Source organism: Lactuca serriola, chromosome 4 (genome assembly GCF_051521515.1).
Source record: "Lactuca serriola cultivar US96UC23 chromosome 4, Lser_US96UC23_V15, whole genome shotgun sequence".
Classification (NCBI taxonomy): domain Eukaryota; kingdom Viridiplantae; phylum Streptophyta; class Magnoliopsida; order Asterales; family Asteraceae; genus Lactuca; species Lactuca serriola.
The window spans coordinates 368,107,759-368,133,211 of NC_136411.1; the positions used below are offsets into that span (position 1 = coordinate 368,107,759).

Genomic DNA, 25,453 nt, shown 5'->3' on the forward strand with positions numbered 1-25,453 from the left:
ACCCTAGAGAATTGACCAGAGTAACAACTAGGTATAATATTATCGTAAGGTTTTGGACAAAGTATCTACCAGGCATAATATTATCTTAAGGTTTTGTGTAGCATAACGGCTAGGAATAATATAATTCCTAAGATATTGGCAGGGTAACCACCGTTAGAATATCATCCTAATGCTACATGCATTTTATAATTTACTGATATTATGTAAATAATAATATTTTACAAAATCAATAACATTTTATTATAGCATGTATCCCCTGCCCCCCCCCCCCCGGATAAAACTTTTGAAAATCGTAGAAATGGGGCCGTAAACTCACCCTTGTAGCGTGTTTTGACTGATGCACGACTTCACATCGGGAGGCTCGAGCCATTCTGGAGAAGGGAAAATCTCCATGTTGGATATAGGAGAGGAGATACTATATTAAGGTGTGAAAAATGAGGAGGCTAGGGCCTCTATTTATAGTGGGCATTTTTGCTCGTGTGAAGCGCACTTTCTTGTGCGAGTCGTGCACATATGTGTTGGCCCCATTCAGAACTTGACTTGTGTCACTCTCCTATTCATTCACATCTCTCGTATCTCAGCGAATATGGTCGTCAGACATGCGTGCTGAGTGTGGCGCGCGTGACGTGTGCACGATAATGTTTTTATAATATTCATGCCTTTTTCATTCAAATATTGTTTCTGAGATTCTTTTTAATCACATGTAGGTATCGACGACGACTACTACTTTGCTTTAGGTTGCTTTGGTTAATTTCAACTTTTGTTTTTAGCCTATTGTTTTGTGTGGTGGGGGTATTCTAATATGATTTTACAAAAAGAATAACTTCCCCATGTAGGCTCCGTTTTTGACATTCTTTGTCTTGAAATTCTTATATCGGGGAGTACAACAATTTTCCTTCTTATGACTTTAGCCAAAACCTAACTGATCTCCTTGTACACTTTTTACGTTTTGAAATCATTTACTCATTTGATTTTTATATATGATAAAAATCATATCTCCTCCATACGAATGATATGTGCATCTCTCTCTCTCTCTCTCTCTCTCTATATATATATATATATATATATATATATATATATATATATATATATATATATATATATATATATATATATATATATATATATATTACATCATATCTTAATCCTTGTAGCTATAATTATGCTTATTATAGAACAAAAGGTACTTAATTTATTGTATGTTGTTATGTAGTGTAAAATACATGCTCGGAAGCAATATGGAAGTTGGAAGCAGGAAAATGTTAGCTTAAGCAAGAAGAAGATACATAATGGATGTTGTTGGACAGCTTGACCCCTCGTTAGTGTTTTGACCATATCTCATGACTCGTAAGTCCGATTGATGAGATTCAAAATGTTCTGAAAACTAGACACAGTTTTGGTCAACTTTCATGTTTTGAGAAAAGTCGGATTTAAAACCCCACGATGTGGTAATCCCACCACGATGTGGTGAATGGAATCTTCGTGATTCTTGACGCTGGCTTGGAGAATATGGGATAAACACGAAGACCACGACGTGGTGCCATTACCACGTCGTGGTAGCCAGATTTTAGAAAAGCATATATAGCTGAACATTATGACGAATTGGGAGATTGGGAGTGGCTTTCTAGAGAAGTATTAAAAAAACCTCTAGAAAACGCTTAGAATAGGAGGAAACAATTGGAGCTCAAGTCTTGAAGAGATCAAGAAGAAAACATCATCAATTCATTTGGTTTGATTATCTTTAGTTTTATTCCTATTGAGTTTTTGTGTTTGATTACTTCCATGAGTAGCTAATTTTGTAGACTTTTGTTTAGTTAAGATGAAACCTAAAACTATTAGTTAGTTTCTTACTTTATCGATTATATGAATTTGGTTTATGCTTCTGTTTGATTATCATTACCTAGCATGTTAAAGTTTGTAACTTTGTTGCTTAAGTTCAGGTTTAGTAGCTTATTGACCATTAAATTAAATGAACTTGAATACCTAGTGATTTAGTGACATTTAAATTGCTACAGCTAGGATCGACCAGATTTAGATAAGTAAAAAAAGTAACAAATTTAGTTGTGCTGGAGAACATATATAATTGTGCTTGCTTAGATAAATCTTATATAGCTCAATTATAATTAATAACTAATCTGTGTTTGCTTGTTTATGACCATACAAGGTAGTTCATAAATTGGTGAAAATATAATTGTAACCCATTTTGTGTCAGGAATATATATTCCCATTTTAGAAAGGTCTACAGTAGTGTTGATGTGTTTTAAACTCACTAAAAGCTCTAAAATTAATAACCTAAACCAATTTTACCAGCTAAAACACAATATGAAGTGTACCTAATCGCATACTAGTATAGTTGAATAAGTAAGGGGTCGATCACAGGGAACGAAATTTTATAACAAAAAATAATTGATAGAAATTAAACTAAAAGAAGTAACTTTAATGGGAGCTTTATATGATTTTTCAAGTTCATAATAACTAAAATTAAACATTTAACTAAGAATATCTTTTAATCAAAAGCAAACAACTAGAAAATGATTTATAATAAAGCATAAAAGATACTTCCGTTTAGCTTCGAATCCCCCATTTTCCTTTGGTTAATTTCAAGATAATTGATTTATTCTATTGGTTACCAATTATAATTTACTAGTTATCATGATCCAAATACCTAGCATACACCAGTTTATGAACTTTAATTACAATGATCAAACAACTTAAGAACACCAAATTGATATATATATATATATATATATATATATATATATATATATTGGAATCTGAGTGATAAGATCTAAGAATTACCTATCTATTATCAAATCAAACACATATTTAATATCAATAATGTTCTCTATCACAATTATAGCAACTAAATTTTACCACCGAACTCTAGGATTTGCTCAATCACTAGTTCTAAGAATTCAATGTTTCATAAACAATTAGATAACCAAAATTATGCAAGTAGATTGATCAACTAACTACACATTATATTTAAGTGATAAAGATTAGAAATTTAACATGCTAGGATGACAATCTATGAAACACAAGTTAAAACCAACTTTATAAATCCATAAAATTAGAAATCGACACATAGTATTAGGGTTCATCTAATATAAACGAAAGTAAATGGTTATTAGCCCATGATCATAGTAGAAACGCATAAACACATGAAGTAAACATTGTCAAAACTAGAAAACCGAATGATTGATGATGTTCTTCACTATAATATCTCTATTTCTTGCTCTTCAATCGAAATCTAGCCTCCCAAGGGTTTCTCAGAAGGTATTAGTCACTTTAAGTCACAACTTTACAAATTTAACCTAAAATTCGATATATATATATATATATATATATATATATATATATATATATATATATATGTGTGTGTGTGTGTGTGTGTGTGTGTATGTATGTATGTGTGTGTGTGTGCACATATATATATATATATATATATATATACTAGACGAATGCCCGCGCGTTGCGCAGAAACACATATATAGTTGAAGTCTTTACTAATATATGTTTTTTTAATATAACTATAACATTGTTGTTAAAATTGATATAATAATTTGTATACTAAGTTCATATCATATTTTGATTATTTTGAATTATATGATAATATATACATCTATTATAACTTCATAATCTTAATCGTTTGAATGACTTTTACTCGCGAGTTGCGTATCAATAAAATTAAATATAATATATGGTTTAATGTTATTTATAGTTTTTGTTGTTGTTAACTAATTTTTTTAAATTTATTTGCTTAATGTTTTAATTTCTATTATTATAATTATTTAAAACATCAAACATTAGTTTTTTGATTTTAAATGTAACAATATAATCATTTATATAGAGTTATTTTTAATTATTGTTATTGTAAGTTATTTTAAGCTAGTTATTTGAAAACTTTTAACGATTTTAAAAATATCTTTAGGAAATATTGAAGTTAAATTGATATTACAATTTACTTTTTGCATTTATCCTACAATTTATCACTTTTAACTATTTACAAAATATTCTTTGGTTTTTTGAGTGGAACTGAAATTTATATTTAAGTAAAAACATTGTAATGTTATATTTAAGTTAACAATTTATGTATTTTGTCAAAACTGTTCAAAAGTTGTAGGTTTAAACTAATAATGGTTTACATATAACAACATATTAAATCTAATAAATTAAGTATAATATGTTAAATGTCAAAGACATAATTTTATAAGTAGAAGTAAAGATATTATTTTAAAATTGAAATTAAGTTTATTTATGATTACACTTTAGGTTTGATATCTATCTCTAAATATTATTAAAAGAGAAACTTAAATTCTAATCTTAAGAAATCAGGACCATTCATTTCATTTCAATCCTTAATTTTTCACCGTTAGATTATTTGCTTACATCATCCTTCCTTAACCAAGGTTATTCAAACACCGTTACATTCCTCTCTCTTCTTTCCTTCGTCATCTGCCCTCCCTCTCTCTCTCTCTCTCAATTGTAACCTAAAGAAACATAAAAACCGTTCCTTTTTACTTCATTCATGCCAGAAAACATATTCCTAATTCGCATCTACCTCACCTCTTCAAACGCATCCAGGGGAATACACAGTTAGCTCTTCTTGATTTTACTCCCAAATTTAAAATTTCTTATCTTCCAATAATGCATTTGTGTAATCGATTTCTATTCTTCATCGAATTGTTTTTTACTTTTGGAATCATCTTTTCAATATCAATTTCATTGTTACAATTCCTCATCCAATTTGCCCCTTTTATTGATCTCTTCTTTCTTTCTTCTAGGAAATTTTCGATGATGTTGGCCAAATCGAGAGTGTCTGAGTTATCAATACTTCTATGCAATGATGACTTTGTGATATCATCAAGTCACAGATCAAGATGATGGAGACACCACTTAATTTGATAATGACAAAGAGGAATGCAACGCATAAGTATTTGAGGAACGATGTTGCGGAACTTTTTAAGAACAGGCTTGATTCCAATGCCTACAAAAGGGTAATTATTTCTTTAACTTTCTTATTCTTTTCACGGTCTTCTTGTGTTGTCTTTTTAGATCCGGAGATTCCAGAATAGGTTAACCTTTCAAACTGCTGTTGAATCCATGGGCAAATTTTTTGGGTTAAAAAGAATGATGAGTTAGACTTAATTCAGATTTTATACAAATCAACACCATTGGACGCTCTCTTCATGTGTTATATATGGTTTGACTTTTGGTTGAACTTCAATAGATTGATTGAATTCAAACCTGAAGAATGTTTCTAGAGGTTATTGTTGACCTGATTGTGGATTGCAGTAGTCAAAAACTCATTCCAGACAAACATTGTTTCATTAGCATCTTGGCCTGTTTCCAGACAACCACCAATCTATTTGTTTGAATTTAGAGTTTTTATAACTTGGATGTGTGAAAGTTTGTTGACAATTTCAGGTGTTTATTTTTTCATTGGCATTTAATGTTGGAAGCAGAAAGGAGAAATTTGAGGGACATAATTGAGAACAAATCACACATAATTCTTGTACACTCCACTTCAGGATACAAGTACGAATTTTTCTTATATTCATTTTGTTCAAATTTTTTAATGTCATATTTAAGTAACATTTGTTGTTTTGTTTGTTACACAGACATAGTTTAAGAGAGGTTCTTGATGCTCCAAATGTGATGAATATTATAAAAGATACAAAAGCAGCCCAAGAGGTACGAGTTCTCAAGGATTTCTTCACTATGCTTACTAATGTAAGTTTCCAAATTTAATGGCAGTATTGTAAATTAGTCCTTAAAACATACGCAGATAGTCATTTTGATATTATTTGTTTTTGTTGCAGGATCCACATTGTGCATGTTAAGGACCAAAGCATGTTGAGGTTCCCCCATGAAAGTATTGCTGTTCAGACATTACTTATCACTGATGACCTTTTTCAAGTTTTTAATTTTTATAAATAGACGATTCTTGTTTTTACAAAATGGTCATTTTGTCCATGGACCAAAACTAAAGAAAACAGTCTATATTGGGACCAAATAGGTAGTTTACTCCTTTTTTATAATTAAGGTTAATATAGTATTTGAAATATATTATTTTGTTAAAAATGTTATATCTGAAGAGCATACACAATACACTGATACAAATATAAATCATACACTTTTCCATAGTATTAAGTATACTGTTTTTTCAGCTTTGGTCCAAGGGCAAAATAGGCATTTAGATAAACAGTTGGACTGTTAACTTAGATGACCGAGGGACCAAAGTTGAAAGAAAACTTTAAAATAATGACGAAATTACAACCCAATTCTTTTAGCGACCAAAACCGAAAAATTCAGCTAAACTCAGAGATCAAAATTGTAATTTACTCAAAAACTAATCAAAACAATCCTACTTTTTAAGTGTTTGGTTCATTGTAATTCTTCTTTATTCCATGTTCATTGAAATTTTCTTATTTTAAAGGGTATAATATAATCAGAGTTTTATTAAATGTTGTTTACAGGAGTTCTGATGTAGCAACAAGGCAAAAATATGTGAATTTTGTCAACATGGGCAAAGACTCTGGGGGCACCGCTCATATCTTTTCTTCAATGCATGTTTCTGGGGAGCGTTAGTGCTTCTTTATCCAATTTATTTTTTTTATCCCATTTAACAATGTGTATTCAGCTTTTTTTTATTGAGTAAATTACATTCTTGGTCCCTGAGAATTTCCTGTAAGTTCATTTCATAAAGAAAGTATATTCACATGTACATGCCTTCACTTTTGTTCTCAAAGTTAATCGAAAGAGACCATTGTCCTTACAGTCTAAAAACTCTTTAAAGAATTTAGTTGTTGGTAAGTGGTATCCTATAATAATATCTTTTGAATTATTTCCGTAGATTTCAAAATGCTTCTCCTAAGGTTTGATTGTTATTTCTGTTTTACTTTTGCACTCAAGATTTAATCATCATTACCCATTTTGTTATCACATTTTCTCTATTGTAGACTGTAGACCCCTAATGTTTAGAAGAGTGAGGTAATTTTTATTATGTAATTTGCTCCCCATAGAAAAAAAAAACAAATAGAAGCATCTGGTTTAACAAATAGAAGTTAACGTCGCTTGCTCATCTTCCAAGACTCCCATAGCAGGAAGTTTTATTTTACACATAGTTTAAGAGTAGCCTTTGATTTAGTTTTCCATGAATGAGCAGTTTTCAGCTGATTATCAAGAAGGTAATTAGGTAAATGCTCAAACATATACAGACTCTTATAACTGTTATTCTGTTATTGTCTGCAATTATGCAAAAGCTCAAAAAAATAAGTCCAAAATTCAATAGAGGTTTAGGTAGAAGAATGTTTGGTCATTCATTATAACTAAGTGATTATGAAATTGGTGCATATACATGTTTTGTGTGTATATACATAATAAATATATTGTATTGTAACCTTAGTTCCAGGTAATGATAATACATGTTCCAATTGAGTAATTATTTCTTATATAAATTGTCATGCGTTTCTTCAACTATTCATAATGATTTGTGTTGAATTCAGTTCGTAGGAGCTTTAGATTACTAGAAGAACTTAAAAGAGGAGAGAAGGGAATCGATGATAGAACTGTCAGCTATGGAATGGATGATGTCGATGATGTCTACATGCAGTCATGGACTGGAACCATCATTGGTCCTTCTCATATAATCTTTCTCAATTCCCTTTTATTTTGCTGTTATATTAATTTTTATTTTATATTATCAACATGTAAATTTTATATAAATCTCATTGCTTTACATATCTCCGACTGTTCATGAAGGGAGCATCTATCAACTTAAACTATTTTGTTGCCATGAGTATCCAGAAAAACCACTGACTGTCAAATATCAATCGCAAATAAACATGAGTTGTGTGAATCAGGAGACTGGTGTGGTATGTACTATATGTTTATTTATTTATATATTCTCCCCTATTTATTTTTATATATGAAAATATATTTTTTTAAATAATGTAAGGTGGAACCTTCTCTTTTTCCAATGCTTTCTGATTGGCAACGAGATTACACAATGAAGGATATATTGACTCAACTCAAGAAAGAAATCACCTCAGCCTCCTGAAGGTGTGTATTCTGAAACTTGTTATTTCAAATGCTAGGGTAAAATGATCATTTAGACGATTTGTTCAGTCTAAAAAAAGAATAAACCTTGTGTGTTATATGTACACTACTTTATCCAGCCAAACATCATTATTATCAATTATAAACAAATGGAATACGTCAACTAAAATTTTTAAAAATTACAAAAAAACGCATGTTTTATAATAATCCATTATAAACAAATGGAATACTTCAATCAACTTTTTGTTATTGTTGTAGTGTAATAGTGTTTTTTTTGGATAATTAAAAAAAATCATTTTCCAATGCAATTACCCAATTTACCCTGCCACTGCTTCTCTTTTTGTTTTGTTATATAGAAACATGATTTATCTTTTTGTTAAAATTAAATTGTTCAATGCATCAACCTATTTTACGCCTGCCACTACTGATGTTTTTGTTTGTGAAAAAACCATTTTATAACATCTTACTTTCAAAATCCATGTGGTGTTGTTTTTGTGTAAAACAACCATTTTATAGCATCTTACTTCCAAAGTCCTCCCATTTTTACCACTTTACAAACTCCAAGTTTTCATCCAATCTTGTAATATATGTCTGAAACTGTCATTTTATTTGTGTATGTACATGTTTGCATTATTTTATGTATATTTATTACTTAGTTCTTCATTAATATGGGGTGGGGGTGGGGTAGGCTTATAATTACTACAAACTTGAATTACTACATTGTTTTCTAAGTTGGATGACTTTAATAATGATTTTTTTTTTGACAAATGTTGGTGAATATCATCTTATAATGAAGGTATTTTGGTCTTTAGATAAAACTGAAGAATGAAATTTAATTCCTAGCATATGTTCGGATTTTAAATTGCAAAAAAAGTTATTTTCTATAATACTCTTCAATAAAGACAACCCAGGGTATGGTATGGTATGTGTAGGAGTCATGTTCTGATTAATAATGGACTTAGATAGCTTAATTGAAAGTACTCTCAAGTTTTATGATACACATACCAAAATAAATAGATTTAATAGATCTTGACAAGGTAAACATTACAATTATTTCAATAACCATGGAATTGAAAGAAAGATAAATTATACATTTCATTATGGAATTGCCGAAAGGAAATTTAAAAACTCCTAATAATAGTATATAAATCTTTACATCAAATGAACATTTCCCTTCTGACCTTCAACTCCAGCACATATATTACAAAAAGCTTTTAAAGTATAAGTGTTGCTAATGCCAAACAATCTGAATTTGGTCTATTAATTAAGAATAAAATGATTTGGCTCTTTTCCTGTAAATTTCATCCACATGAGCTGCAGGCACATAAACGGTATGTTGCAGGGATCTATGATTCCCACACATAAATCACATACACAAACTCTCCTATCAATGCCCATACAAACAAGGCAAGATGAGGTACCATCTCTTCTACAATACTTATCCCATATGATTGCAAGAAAGGTTTGGAAGTTGCTCAACAACTTTGGTTGTGATCAAGCTATTAGCATAAATGTTACGAGTTTGGTTATGCAGTTCCATGAGGTTGGGATCACAAATTCGGTCACAATGCCTTCAAATATAGATTCAGAAGGAGAATTAACAACTTTTAGAGACCCGAACCAATACGAATTCGTCCACTTTCTTGAGGATTGTTGCATACTGACCATACATATGGATCCATTCCATGAATAAAGTAAAATCCATCTGGGACCTTGTCAAAGTAAGATAAGCAACCATTTGCCTGATACAAAATTAACCTTAGAGTAGGAATACAGCCAGTTATCAAGTTGAATCATAGTGTTATTGAATACGATGTAGAAAAAGAACATACCTATTAATCGATGTGATAGACCTTCTGCAAGTTGCTCAACTGAAAACAAAATTGTTGAATGAGTTAACAAAAATACCATCTTGCCCTTCTAAATTTAATGGAGACTTTGGAATTAAGCAACAATCCAGTATAATGAAACGAAATTCATATACTAACTCACCTGTAACCTACATGAAATTCATAAGAGGAATGTTAAAAAAAAATAACTAAATCATTGAAAAACCCATGATAAATCAGGAAAAATGAAATTCTCAAGTTTATGTCACTAATCTCAACCTATAGAAGATTTAGATATTAAAATTATAAAAACTACCAGTTACAATTTAACTCACCCACTTGTAAGTATCCTTCAAGGTTTAGTTGTACAAGATCTGCTCCAAACCTTGCCGTCTATTCTTCCTAGGTCAAGAATCGATCTTCCCATCAACAGTTTCACCGGCTTCTCTCCTTCCCGACAAGACTTTCACCGGCTCTCGGTTTTTTTTTCTTTTTTATTTGTAGTATTTAGATAAATGTGTTTTTATTTTTTTATTTCAATATAAACTTGTATTTATCTATAGATACATATAATCACATATTTATCTATAGTATCTAGAGATATATATGTTATATGGAAATTAATTACTATTGTTATTTTATATTTTATACATGTAATACAATTAGAAATATATAATAAATTGAGAATTTATAGTTTACTCAGCATAACTTTTATAAAATAAACATTTTGAAAGATTAACATTAAGCCTTTTCTAAGTCGTATATTTACATAAAAAAATCATTTCAATATAAACTTTATTTATCTATATATACATTTATTTACAGGTTGAGGTTCTATGGAAAACAAAAACCCTAAAAAAACCCCTAAAAATCATAAAAATGCATAAAAAAAATACTTAAAAATTACAAAACTTTTTTTTTGAATTTTTTTTATGAAAAAATCGCCCGTTTTTATATAAATTCGCTAATTTTTTTTTGAAAAAAAATATTGATTTTTTATTTTTTTTCCGCGAATTTATTAAAAAACCTGCGATTTTTTTATAAAAAAATTAAAAAAAAAAAGTTTTGTAATCTCTAAATATTTTTTTATGCATTTTTAACATATTTGACAAAGATTTTTAACCATTACACATTTAAATTTGTATTGGATCCATTTTACTAATTTTAACTTTTAAAATCAATATAGTTGTATTACAGACTTTTTTTTAACGTTTTAAAGATACAAACACGATATTGATTCAAAAGACCTTAAAGACAGGCACATTCATAGAAATTTATTTTTGGATTAAAGAAAACCGAATGTTATGTAAAACTCAATTTATTTTGATAGTCATTTAATTTTTATGTTTAATTTATTTTATAAAAATATTGTTTTATATCTTATCACTTCTTATGTCACATAACCAATACATTTTCTTATTAATTATTGTTACGGTAAACAAGACTTAAAGACACTGGTTATTGAATGTGGAGTTGTTTTTTAAGGCAACTGATGTTCATTCATAGGCAGTTTGTGTATGTAATACAACATCTAATGTTATATAGTAAATTACTTACTTTATTAATTATATACTTTGTATTTATATAAAAGTAATATTTAAAAAAAAATTATTTGATACATATAATTTTATATTTATTAAACTCGTGTAATACACGAGTCTCACAAATAAAGAGGTCGATGCTATCAATGAATACATGTTACGTTTGATGAAAGACAAAGGGAAAACCTATATGAGTTCATATTCTAGGTTACATATTGTTAGGATTGGAAGACACGTCGTTGAAGCCGAATCATATCTGGTAGATTTTTCAACGAGACTACTTGTATAACTCACATGATGTTAACTCCATCTAATAAAAGAATCTCATTCCGATTTCAGTGAAGACAATTCCCCATAGTTGTTTGTTTTGCTATGATCATTAACAAAAGTTAAGGACAATCACTATTAAATATCGGATTATACTTACGTAGACTCGTCTTCACTCATGGTCAATTATATGTCGTGTTTCTCGAGTTACAAGTAAAAAACGGCTTGACGGTACTCACATGTGACAAGGAAGGTTGTCCAACGAATAAAACAAAAAATGTTGTCTATAAAGAGGTCCTTCAACAGTTACATATATTAATACATTTCATTGTTTTTTCATACATTTCAGTGTTACCAATATAGCTTTTATCTTTTTATTATTATTATTATTATTGTGCCAACTTTTTATACCTTTATATATATATATATATATATATATATATATATATATATATATATATATATACACATATATATGTATATATATGTATGTATATATATGTGTGTGTGTATATATATATATATATATATATATATATATATATATATATATATATGTTTTATATGTTCTCCGCGTTTTACGCGGGTAATAATCTAGTTTAACATTATTAACCAACTTATAATCATTATTAGAAAGACACTACAATTTATCATTTTTTTAGCTATTTACAAAATATTATTTGGATTGTTTAAGTTAAACTAAAATTTATATCTAAGTTATCCCTGTAATGTTATATTTAGATTAATAATTTAAGTATTTTATATATATTGTTCCAAAATTATATTTTTAAAATGATATTGGTTTACATCCAACAATATATTAAAACTAATAAATTAAGTATAATATCTTAAAAGTTAAAAAACATAACTTTATAAGTAGAAGTAAATATATTATTTTAATATTGAAATTTAGTTTATACATGATTACGCTTTAGGTTTGATATTTATTTAACCTAATTAACCAAATTATAATTATTATTAGAAAGAAATTGAAAAGTCATGGGAGTTTCAAATGAATGTGGTGAAAGAAAAAATGCATGGGAGTTTTTTAAATGAATGTGGTGAAAGGAAAAAATGTTTCATTTATAAGTATATATATATATATATATACACACACACACACACACTAGCCGTCTACCCGCGCAAAGCGGCGGACGGCGAATAATTTGATCTCTTTAGAATTAAAATCATTTTGCGTTTACTTCGAGAAATGAATATTAAATGATATCTATTTTTCAAGAGCATTATAATATCATATTAAGGGGGTGTTTGACTAAGCTTTTTTAAAACTACTTATTAGGTTCCACATCACTATAAGTTAAAAAAGTGTTTGGATTAAAATAACTTATTCCGGTGGGGAACCTCTAATACGTCATTTTTTTTTCATAAGTTACCCTACACTTACTTATTAACTTATAAGCTAATAAACTAATAAGCAATAAGCTTTTTTGCCAAACACCCCCTAAATGGTTATTACTTCCATTTATACATACCCAAACCACTTGTATTGTTTATCGTCCTCTTTTTTTTCGTTTTCCTTAATTCCTTTATTAATTTAATGTCCTACTAAGTAAAATGCTAAAATATATAAATAGTAATTTATAAAAATAAACCTTTAGAATATCAGGTGTTGTGATTCAAAAGTCGATAAATAGGCCTTTGAGAAGGCCAAAATTTTCAGGTGTCAACTTGTTCATTGTGATTTTAAACCAAGTTTGGTCACAAATTAAAACATTTTCAACGTTGGTATGTAATTCAAGGATTCATATTGATTTAGGTTCTCGAAACCTTAAAATATTGAACAAAATCTATATAGAACCTTATAATAAGGACAATAATCACTGTAATCAAGAAGTCCATGTGATGAAACTTGATATTATAAGGACCAATGATGAAAAAGGTTTCATTTTTAGACTAAACAAAATGAAAAATATACAAACTACCTTAATCATGTCAAATCTTGTATTTAACCATTCTTTATTGCAAAAGTAAGATGCCAAAATATACAAACTAATGATAATACAATGCTCTAACTTGGCCCTATTGGTTGAGTTCTTTGAACCTGCAAAGCCAACACATTAAAGAAACATAGTAAAAACTTTTTTAGGAACAAACCTGATATAATAAAGCCTTCACCCAATATATTTATAAGATAAAAATACAAAAAGTTAAAAATGATGAAATCAATTACAAGTAAGGATTAAAATAAAAATATGTTAAGAAAGAGCCATCTGCAACAGGGATATTTGAATCAGATATTTGAATTAACATGTATTTTCTGATGGTTTCAAATTTTGAATTATCCAAAATTCAGGGAAGGAGATAGAATTTGTTGAGAAATATAAGGATTCAAAACACAGGTTAAAATTTAATATTATTTTATTGATGACTACTTGTACTATTAGCTTTATGATTTGAACGTCTTAAAAAAATAATATTATTATATTCAATCTATTTTTGGAAATAGTGAGATTTTTTTTATAAGATAGTAAAGATATAGTTGCCTTAAATTAGTCGCCACGTCATCGTTGTTTCTAGATACGGTTTTCGGTTGACATCTCTTCTAATTTGTCGATACCAAAACCAAATTGTTGTGTGGTGGAATCAATATCTCGACATAAGCCAAGAGGCAGATCTTGTGCCACTCCACCTAAATTGGCATGCATCCTGGCTCTTGAGACTCTTTTATAGAATTCCAACAAATTTTCCCGCTCCTCAAAATCCCACAGGAACGGAGTTGATGCTCCTACATCCATAGCGGAGACACTTTATATGTATGGGCTTCAAGTCTCCATGCAGATTAATCGAGAAGCTTCTACGACTTCACGACCTGGATCTAAGATGGCCACGTCGTGGAATCTTCTTTGTGCACACTTTCTTCTTCTTAATCAACTGCTAAAGGGGGATTCAATATGAATACGCAAAAGATTAGGGATACCATGACCTAAACAATTGCAATCAAAGCAACAAAACACCAAATCTTCCAACCACTAACAACGATTCCACCATCACCTTGTATTACTTTTGCCACCGCTTCTTCTTCAAATTCATCAGCATTCACTTGAATTCCATGGTTATGAAAATCCAACATCATGTCTTTGTACCATTGGTTTGGTAATAGAGGATCCCCTCACTCAAAGAATTTGCAATCCTTCTCTTTATCCTGTATTGGACGACATTTTGAACATTGTGACTTATATTGTGTTTAATTTCAAATAATTGAAGATACTCACCTTGAAATTGGGTCAACCAATTATTCTACTTCCATGGTTTTTTAGTTTCCATGAAGTCCACTTGCCAACTAGATCATCATAATCGCACTTATTTCCACCTTGCTTGGATAACTGATTAACACTACTATTAGAGAGGGAGTTGGAGGACACCATCTTTCACCTTGCTTGGATTATCGATTTAGGGTTTGGCTTCGATTCTAACAATTTCAATGTATTAAATAACATGAGGTGTTAAGCTAGTTGCCACCTAACCCCATTTAATGCAACATATGTTTGTTGTCGGTTGCAGGAGTGGTTACCGACTAAAATGGGTCAATTCGTCGTTTTATCCGGTATCCCTTGCCTTTTCGGTATCATTTTTTAGTTTAGGGCTTTTTCATAAATAGAGCCAAAATAATAAGACTTTATTGGAGATTTCCCCCATTTTTTTTAATATTTAGTTTAATATTTTTTTAAAAGAAAATAAAAGAAAATCCAACCCTAACTCATCCGGTCTCACCCAAACTCCACAATACCATACCCTTATAGGGTCGACACCACCTTGTTGCAGTTGAACGTTCATTCTTAGGCTGGTGGGTGTCATACCATACTCACCACACTATTACACTGCTATGTCATCGCCACATCATTTTTTCCCTCACCTTACAATATGGGTGGGTGCTATACCACACTTTTATTTTATTTATTTTTCTTTATATATTTTGATTGGTCACAAATGCCAACAGTCACAAAAAACACAAAAGGGTGTGGTAAGATCTTGATGTGCAGTGCGGTGGACATGTACGGTAAAGACGGGTTGACGTTGTGTTCGCCGCACACTGCGGCACCAAATCTGCAAACTAAGTGTGCAATGTGTGGTGCACCTACCTACCTTATGGTGAACTTTTCTTCCTTCGCAATATCAACGTTTCCTGCCTACATCTAATTACTGCTACTTCAACAATACTTGCAAGTCCAACTATAACATCGGGAATGTGCATAGGTAAGTTGTCTAGAGTAGTGATTTTCCTATTACAACCCCATCTGTCCCAACGGATCTCCACAACCATATCACCCCTTCCTCTGCCAGTTCGCAATCGATCTACCCCACCAAAAACCCATAATCCCTTTTCCTTTCCTATCATATTTCACTTCTGTATTCATCCCTACTAAGAACAACCTCTCCACGTCGTGCCAAATTGGTATTACACAAAGAACAAATCTAGATTAAGTGTCGATGATTAATAAAGTTGAATCGATAAACAATATTATGGGTACCAATCCAATAGTTTACCTATTGTTTTAGAAGCAGAATCATTCACACAAGGTTTTTTTGGTGATTTAAAAACGCAAATAATTTAGTTGATGAAATGCAATGTTGTATTTTTTTTAAATTACAATTGTATTAATGCTTTTCTCCAGATTTGATGATCATAAGGATTATTTTCTATTTGTGTTGCTTTTTTTTTTTTTTTTTTTTTTTTAATTTGAGATACAAATGATTAGGTCAAAATGATACCAAATAATACCAATCAATTCACATATTAAAATTTGTCAAAGGTGATCGAAAAATAATTAAAGCACTTCTAGCATTTTGTCGAGATATGACGACCAAAAATGTTTCATCATGGGTGCATGTATTTATGTGTTTTGAGTGTATGTAAGTGTATTTATGAGTGACGTGTTTGTCTGTTTTGATATTTGATTAGTAGTTTGTGATGATCTATTGTATGTTCTTAAGCTTTAGTGTCTATGTGTGTGTTCATTTGAGTAGTAGATATTGATAAATTTATGTTGTTTGTACGTATCTATGTTAGAGAGAGAGAGAGAGAGAGAGAGAGAGGGAGAGAGAGAGAGAGAGAGAGAGAGAGAGAGAGAGAGAGAGAAGTCTTTTCAAATTTTTCGATAACCAAAATTACAAAAAGTTTCTTATATTGGATTAGTATTTAGTAGTGCAAGATTTTTTATTCATTCATATTTTCTGCCAAACCATCGGACCAGACTTTCAGGTTACACACATTACGAAAACCTTTAAACTATGTTATTTTAAATATTAAAATCTTTTCAATAAAACCATTTAAAATATCTTTTCTTTTGCATTTAAATAAAAGCTAGACGATTTATAACATGTCTGACCCATTTAATATAGTGGGAAAAACAAAATCTATATGAAATGAGATTGAACATTTTTCATCTTAAGCCATGTTTGTTATGTACAAGTACAATATGACATTTTTGTTATGTACAATATGAATAACGTTGTAATGGACAATGGGACAAAAAAAATGCAATTATAGTTCCACCCAAAATGATATAACAATATGAGATATAATCATTTTTAATCTCTTATCTATAAATCCAAAATGATAGAACAATATTAGATAGAAATCATTATGAACCTCTTGTCTATACAAAAGACGACATAAATTTTTTTGTCTATCATCACAACATTTTTTTTTCATGGAACACAAAGTAAAAATACATATTTAAAATTACTAGGTATGTTTTAATCCCGATTTATTTTTGTCATTAATTAGCCATTAGAACTTATGAGGTATGAATTGAAACTACAGAACATATTCATTAAACCAAGATTTTCAACAAAAAGAAACAAAATATAGATACAATCATGATCCGGACAAAAGAATTCTTTCAAAATGTGATTATGATTATTTAATACAAGAAAAACCAATAAAAAGATTTGCACATGGATATTTTAATGCAAATATGTTAAGCCCCACACAAATAAGCCATGACAATGCAACGGGTTCCCTACATGTAGGGGTGGCAATTCCTTTTTATAATATACAAAAAGATCATTTCACTTCTTCAAAAAGATTCAAACATTACAAACTCCAACAAATCCATTATAAATCAAACTCTCTTTATAATATTTGTTCTTTAAATGCATGATTAAATATATAATGTTTCAATACATCATCACATACATTTAAACTCAAATCTAGAATGTGAAAGATTTCTAGATCTGTTTTTCAACTTGACACCCTTGAATCTTGATGGTAGCGTGGGGTGGGGTGGGGTGGGGGTGGGGGTGGGGGGTTGAGGTAGGGGTAACCTGCCACCATGTAGGGAATGTGCAGAACATGTGGTACATTTCATGCTGCTTCACTGTTTTTCATTCGTCACTAACATGCTTTCTCTCATGTTTGTATATGTACAACTCATTCAAGAAAAGGTACAACTCCCACTTGCATGTGCTCTCCATGTGCATGAGCCCCTTTGCGCACTATGCACCCTTCTCTTTCCTCCAATGGGCTTTTGCTATGCTGGCCCATACCATCTTCACATGCAAACTTTAGGTCCCAACTCCATCACCCTTTATTACTAAATTTCCCATTTTGCCCCTCTACTTGTTTCATTTTTCATTTTTCTTATGTTCAAATATTAATGAAGTTTAACATATAGTGTAATTGAATAGCTCTTTTTTGGAACTAATACCGTAATAGTATCAATGTCTTTTGGTTTTTCCATTAGTTTTTGTTATATTTTAATTAGACAAAGTTTTCCTTTTTAAAGATAGTTATGGCCATTTAGAAGAATATCCTAGACATGAATCAAATATGAATATTTCATGTAAAATATGCAAGATCATGACTAGTTTGCCAATGAGATAACATTTGCTGGTTTTTTTTATTAAGAATATAATTAAAATGTTTACGGCGATTTGTACATAAATAAAATAGATATATTCTATTAAATTCTTATTTTGTTTATATGTACTTTCAAGTCAACATGAATTGATTTTTGATAATCAAATCGTTTATTTGATAATTGAGCTTTTTATTTTAGGTATAAAGTTGGTTTTATTTATATTATAAACATGTTAGCTAACTCGATAATTTTGAAATATGTTTTAAAATAAAATTATCTTCTTATATGATTATTTTATGTGCAATTTGTCAAATTTATGAATAAATATATTTTTTATTCTTAAATTTTATAATAATTTTATCAGCCATTAAATATTAATTTATATACTTCTTATTGAATAGGTGGAATATCGAGAAAGACGAATGTTGTAAAATGACAACTAAATGTCCGATTTGGAAAATGTCTTTATCGATAGTTACCAAATTTAGTGATTATAACATAGGTACAAAATACCCAATTAGCTATATATATTTTCCAACAAATAAACAATAAAAATCAAATGATTTTGGAAATTTCATTATATTTTTAATATAATTTAATTCATAATAAGTTATATTATTATAATCGTATTACACTAGTTCTTATACAAATAAAGATGCAATTTTTTTTAGCATTTCTAAGGCTATGGGATGTCCTAACTTTTTTAGCAAAAAATTGTATGACACCATTTAGCAGTGAAACATCAAAACAAGACTATTATTTTTTTGCAATTATTTTTTTGCATTTCTAATATGACACTATAGAGGGGTAGTTTTGTAAAAAAAAATAATAAGGGCGCACCGGTGCTTTGACATGTGCCATTTTACAGGCTTTCTCTGGCATCTTCTTTCCCGCTATAAATCTTTCAAAGACAAGTGAGATATAGCACTTGTCGTTTTCTGCGTATTTACTTTATTACCCTTCCATGTTTAGAATAGCAGCTCAATAGATTTCACACTATAACAAAAGTACAAAAACATCATTTTAATTTTATTTGTAGGTTTTTTTTAACTTCATCAATATATTAAAAAAAACCTTGCCTATGTAACAACTAAGAAACAACTAGTTCATTAAGAGCTTACCCAATCATGTTGTAAAATTTATTTTAAATTTATAATTTTTAAAGTAAAACCAATTAAAAGAAAACGCAACCACCAAATCGAAGAAAAGATCTTTTGTGTAAGTTTTTCATCTGAACATCATGTTATTTTGATAAGTCCAAAGAACCCAAATCAAAATCGCAAAAACAATATCAACTATCTTTCTTTTAGAACACAACACCATTTGATTATCAATCGAACCCAACATCTCAACCATGAGCACAAACGTCGACATCGACTCCACTAATCTCTCTCTCTCTCTCTCTCTCTCTCTCTCCCACACATACACATACAATCGAGACCATATATAACACCATAAAAACTGGTGATCAAAGTTTTCTTGTTGATCTGCACATATCACGCAAAGCACGAATTCGACTTCAACATATTTCTAATCCAAGCTTTTATAAATGCAAAATTTTAGTCCCATAAAAGTATTTCTAAAGAAATGTTTTTTATTGATTTGTAAAAGTTTGGGGTGTTATAACTTGTACAAAACATAAGCATAAACAGACCTTACAGTATTTTAGACTATCAATCTATATCTCCCTGAATCTCTCATCATCCGTGTAACTTTGTACTGCTACCTGTGATACAAAAAAGTTGAGTGGGTCAGGTTAGGAAACCTGGTGAGTACATAGAGATTTCAATCCCAAAATGTTATAATGTGTGTGTGTGTGTGTGTGTATATATATATATATATATATATATATATGTATAAACTTGTAACATGGTTTCTTATCATTACACAAGTATATCTTATATGATCAATCGACCCTTATCCCGTTGATCCTCATATATTGACCTTATATGACTTTTCAATATTTTTCCAGAGGGATTAATGTGAAAAATGAATTGACTAATCTGCTTTGGGAATCCCTTAGCAGTAGACGAGGATCAAAGGAGACAATAGAGAAAAGAATGGAATACTCGAATTATGAATCTAATCCATACTCCCGGATCAGTGATGAATGATTTTGCTTAATCCATACTCTCGGATTAGTAATGGATGGTTATGGTTAATCCATACTCTCGGATGAGTAATTAATGACTATACTTAATCCATACTCCCAGATCAGTAATGAATGACTATACTTAATCCATACCCCTGGATCAGTAATGAATGATTGTGCTTAATCCATACTTTCGGATTAGTAATGAATGACTATACCTAATCCACACTCTTGGATTAGGAATGAATGATTGTACGTAGACTATACTCTTGGATCAAGAATGAATTATTGTACTTAATCTATAATCTCAGATCATCAATGTTAGAATTCTACCCTCCTTTCACACCTCTCATAGACTCTTAGGAAGATGCTACCCATATCCATACTTAATTAAACGTAAGCCTCCTTTGCAAGTCTTATGTTATCTCTTCGTAAGACTACAATACTCAACTTTTAGTACGAACTCTGCTTTAGATAACACTATTCTACCTTAGTGTGTTTTATTTGACACGGAGTATTTTAGGTATTAATACATTTTTTTCTAATAAAACTCTTAGTATTATTATTATCATGAAATAATAGATATAAATCTTAACACTTATAGAACCATATCTAGTTCGCATGTCGTATATTATCAAATACGGTTCTAACACATATTTCAGACAATAAGCATATAGCTCATATATAAACTCTTTGAAATGTATTTTAATACTTTAATTGATACTTGTATTAAAATCATTTTCATGAAAGGGACTATGCACACACTTGACTTAGGTGGGTGAATAGAGAATTCGGCAGCGCTTAGCCAAACTCATTGACTTTTCCTCTGACGTGACCTACATACGAATGTCACTAAGTCTTAGTCTAATATTCTTAGCGACGAATGATAGTCTAGATTCCTCATGAATCTGAATGTCTACATCAAGATCTATTGTAACACCCGGTTCCGAATCGTTTCATTTTTCAGGGTCGTAACCCGATTATCGGTTATCATAAGGCTTAGGGCCTTGGGGAGGAAGAGAATTAGCCGTTTTTGGATATGGGAATTAAAGATTAGGTGATCCGAGAGTTCGGTTGTGTTTTGGAAACCAATAGTATAACCGTAATTTGGCAGTTCGAGCCTTTATGAAATTTAGGTTTTTGTTCGGGAAGTCTTAAGTCGGGGTGAGTTGATAGAAGTGTAGGCTTCTCGTTACCTTTTCGTGGATATAAGGATCATTGAAAATGGACTTAGAACGAAGGAGTATGGCCAAATTAAGTTTAAGTGTTGTAAAGATTAATCAAGTACGCGGGGCGTACTCGTCGTGTACGCGGGGCGTAGTGGGTGAGAAGATCACAGAGGCCTTTTGAGTATGTCGGGCGTACTAAGGGGTACGAGGGGTGTAATCCCTTCAGAAATAAACCTTAATTTCTAAGGTTTTACCCGTATTTAAGATTCATTTATTCTTTGAGCCTTGCCTCTTATCAGCATCCACACCTCTTAAACCCTAATCTCGACCCCTAACCACAATCTTGGAGTTATTAATCTCTTGTGAGTGATTTTGGAGTGTTCTAAAGCATTTTGAAGAGATTGAAGGTTATTGAAGGATCATCACTTGGAGTGGAGCTTAAAGATCCATAAGTTACTCATCTTTTGCAACCTATTGAAGGTAAAAATCTCTCATCTTGCCATCTCTTGGGATAGATCTTTTTGGGGTGGTTTATGGCACATTTTCGTCCCTTTGGTTTGTCTTTATGAGGTTGAGCTTTCCTCAAGAGTTTGGACACTAGATTTGAATGTTTTAGGTGTCCCAAATGCATAAAAATGTAATATTGATATTTGATATCAACCCATGCATGTGTATTAGCCTCCTTGTTGAAGGTGTAAAGTAAGAACTTGGATTTGGGACCCATTAACACATGCAAAAGCTCAAAGTTAACGACTTTATAGGTTAAGGCATGATTTGGAGCTAGATCTGAGCATTGGACATTTTAGCTTAAGGGATTAAGACATTTTCTAAGTTGGTTGTGAGTAGGGTGAGTAAGTGGGGCGTACCTTCTAGTACGCGGCACGTACTGAATCTAGTCGAGTACGCTAAGCGTACCAACTGAGTACGTGGGGTGTACTCAGTCGGGTTGGGCCTTTTTGATGTGTTGGCTTTTTTACCTTGGACCATTGACCAAAAGTTTGACCAGGTTGACCATTATATATTTTGAGCCTTTTTAGGATAGTAGGCCTTCTTGGATTAGGCCCATGATGGGTTTGGGCCAATTTGGATATTGGGCCTTATTGGGCCTTGTGGTGCCATTTGAGGGATTTGGGCTACAGTTGGACCGGCAGGTCTGGGGTGACAAATGTCATATCATTCCAACGCCTGAAGAACGTTGTTACAGGCAGTCTGGGTCAATAGTACGGTTACAAAACTCACATGAAGTATTAAAGCATTTGATTTACGAGGCTATCAAACTCCTTAGTGATTATATATACATAAATAAATCTACTTACACTATTTTAGGTATGGAAAATACTTATGCATTCCCGTTTTTGGAACTTTTAAAACTACTATTCATTTATGAAAAATATTGGATTTTCTAAAAACAAACTCAGTTACTTTATACACAAAGTCATTCGATTCTTATACAAAAACGCTTATGAACTCACCAACTTAATTGTTGACACTTTTTCAAAACTACTTGTATTTCTCAGGGATTCAGTAATACATATATAACAACTTTTGGGGAAGGGACGCTAAGGCGTGAACTTCAAACTTATTTTATCATCATAATGTAATTTCTTTTGAAACATGTAATACAATCAACAATGTAACTTTTTAGAGTAAATTACACGAATCGTCCCTCGTGCATGTGTCAAAAGACACGTTTAGTCCCTATTTTCAAAAATTAACTCGGACCATCCCTCATTTGATTAAAAGGTGCACGTTTTATCTCTCGTTAGTTTAAATTTACACGCTTAATCCTTTGCCAGACATGTAATAACTATAATACCCTTTTTAATTTTATTTTTCATTTATTTTTAACGATTATACCCTTTTAATTATTAAAAAGTATTTTAATTAAAATTTTGGGAAGTATTTTAAAAATTTTGTTTAAATTTGCACACTAACTTCGTTAACCACCAGTTCTGAACCACCACTGGAATACGAAGCACCACCGACCACCACCTCATTTCCCTACCTCTATTCATAAACCAAGAAAAATGCATCAAAATAATCTCAAAAATCATATATCTTTATGTAAACCAGAAAATATTTCCATAAATCCAACAAACAATCAATCCTGGAGGTGTCTTAACGTGGCCAGAATGCTTACTAACTGATGAACTGAAATAGGGCAAGTGTTCCCTAAATTAATGATCCTAAATTGAGCTTCACCCTTTTTCTTTCCACCATTTCCAACACTCTTTTTTGTCGTATCTATCGATGATAAGCAACCTTTTACAATATCATTAAAGTAGGATTTTCACCACCTGTTGTCACAACCACCACCGGAAACCTCAGTAACCACCATCAGACACCGCCTCTACCACCTCCATTGCTATCAACTACATCAACCATAAAAAATAAAGCAAAAATAAAAAGCACACCGGTTTCAAATGCTTAAACGTAGAAATTAAACCAAAAAAATCATAAAACAAACCAATTATGGTGCAAACAATCCAGAATTAGGGAAAAATCAGAAACACACCACCTTTGATGTAAGAATCTTGGAAAAATCACAAACTGAAATCTATGCAGAATTAGGGCAAAATCAGTTGGAATCTAGGTTAACTGTGATGATTTATTTCGAACGGATAAAAGAGAAATCAAATCCCCTATCGGAAATCGAAAAATAACCCCTCACATCTTTCGGAAAATCAACTGATATCGAAGGGATTGAGAATTAAGGCGATGTCGACTTTAGAGTAACAGGTTTCTGGCGGCGGTGATTAACGAGGGCTTAAGGTGCATATTGATAGCTTTAAGGCTTCTCTCGTCGGCCACTTCGTTATCATCTTCTCTCGCCAACCTCATCAGTGGCTTCAGGTCCGCCGATTTTGTTCCACGATAGCTTGGGCGACGAAAGTTATCTGGGGAAAAAGAAGGGGGAGGTCTGAGCGATGAAGTGGGGATATTATTATTTTTTTTCTTTTTTTTAACTTAAAAATGAGAAACAAATAAAAAAAATTACAAAAGAAATTATTAAGGGTAAAATAGTCTTTTCATGTCCGGAGGGATGAAGTATGTTAGTTTTAAACAATTGAGGGACGGTCCGAGTTAATTTTTGAAAATAGGGACTGAACGTGCCTTTTGGCACCTACACGAGGGACGATTCGTGTAATTTACTCAACTTTTTAAATTATATTTATGATGGTTGTGTTTTCTTTCTTTACTATTTATTCAATTGTTATGATACTACATGAAGTCATCCGCCCTCGAACGATTCCGCCGTTCTGGTTTGGGGGTGTGACATCAGTGTACTATGGGTCGAAGGCACCAATGCCGGCCCATTGGCTTGTGTATTATTGGAAGATTTGGCATTTGTATGAAAGACCCAGAGGTGTCTCCTGCCAAATCTGTATGCAAGACTCGGGTTCGGAACCTGGAAGTTAAGTAGATAGTTAGCTGTAGGTTGTATGCTAGTCGTCTTTGTGATGGTTGCATGGAATACCAGGAGGTGGCTCCTGGAACTTGTCTGTGAGACCCAGGGTTTTGGCCCCCGGCATGGCAGCGAAAGACCATGACACGGCTCATGGCACAATGTCAAGATTATGTTGGCACATAGCACTCTCTATTGTATGTATGATATGTATGGTATGTGGTATCTTAGGGAACTCACTATGCTTTGTGCTTACAATTTGTT

General features: G+C 31.2%; 1 protein-coding gene across 1 annotated transcript; it reads left to right on the forward strand.

Moving 5' to 3' along the window:
* The first annotated feature begins 7,156 nt into the window (after positions 1 to 7,156).
* LOC145099750 (ubiquitin-conjugating enzyme E2 variant 1A-like) lies at positions 7,157 to 8,062 on the forward strand. The gene is made up of 4 exons (XM_079037264.1): positions 7,157 to 7,190; positions 7,509 to 7,637; positions 7,810 to 7,877; positions 7,961 to 8,062. Exons 1-4 carry the CDS (start codon positions 7,157 to 7,159, stop codon positions 8,060 to 8,062), a joined length of 333 nt encoding a protein of 110 aa, XP_078893390.1.
* Positions 8,063 to 25,453: the final 17,391 nt, after the last annotated feature.

Bases quoted from the DNA above. Each gene is read 5' to 3' on its own strand.
- LOC145099750 (XM_079037264.1), top strand. From the start codon at position 7,157: ATGAATGAGCAGTTTTCAGCTGATTATCAAGAAG. The intron at 7,638-7,809 runs GTCCTTCTCATA...ATGAGTATCCAG, and splicing joins ATGGACTGGAACCATCATTG to AAAAACCACTGACTGTCAAA. The intron at 7,878-7,960 runs GTATGTACTATA...AAATAATGTAAG, and splicing joins TGAATCAGGAGACTGGTGTG to GTGGAACCTTCTCTTTTTCC.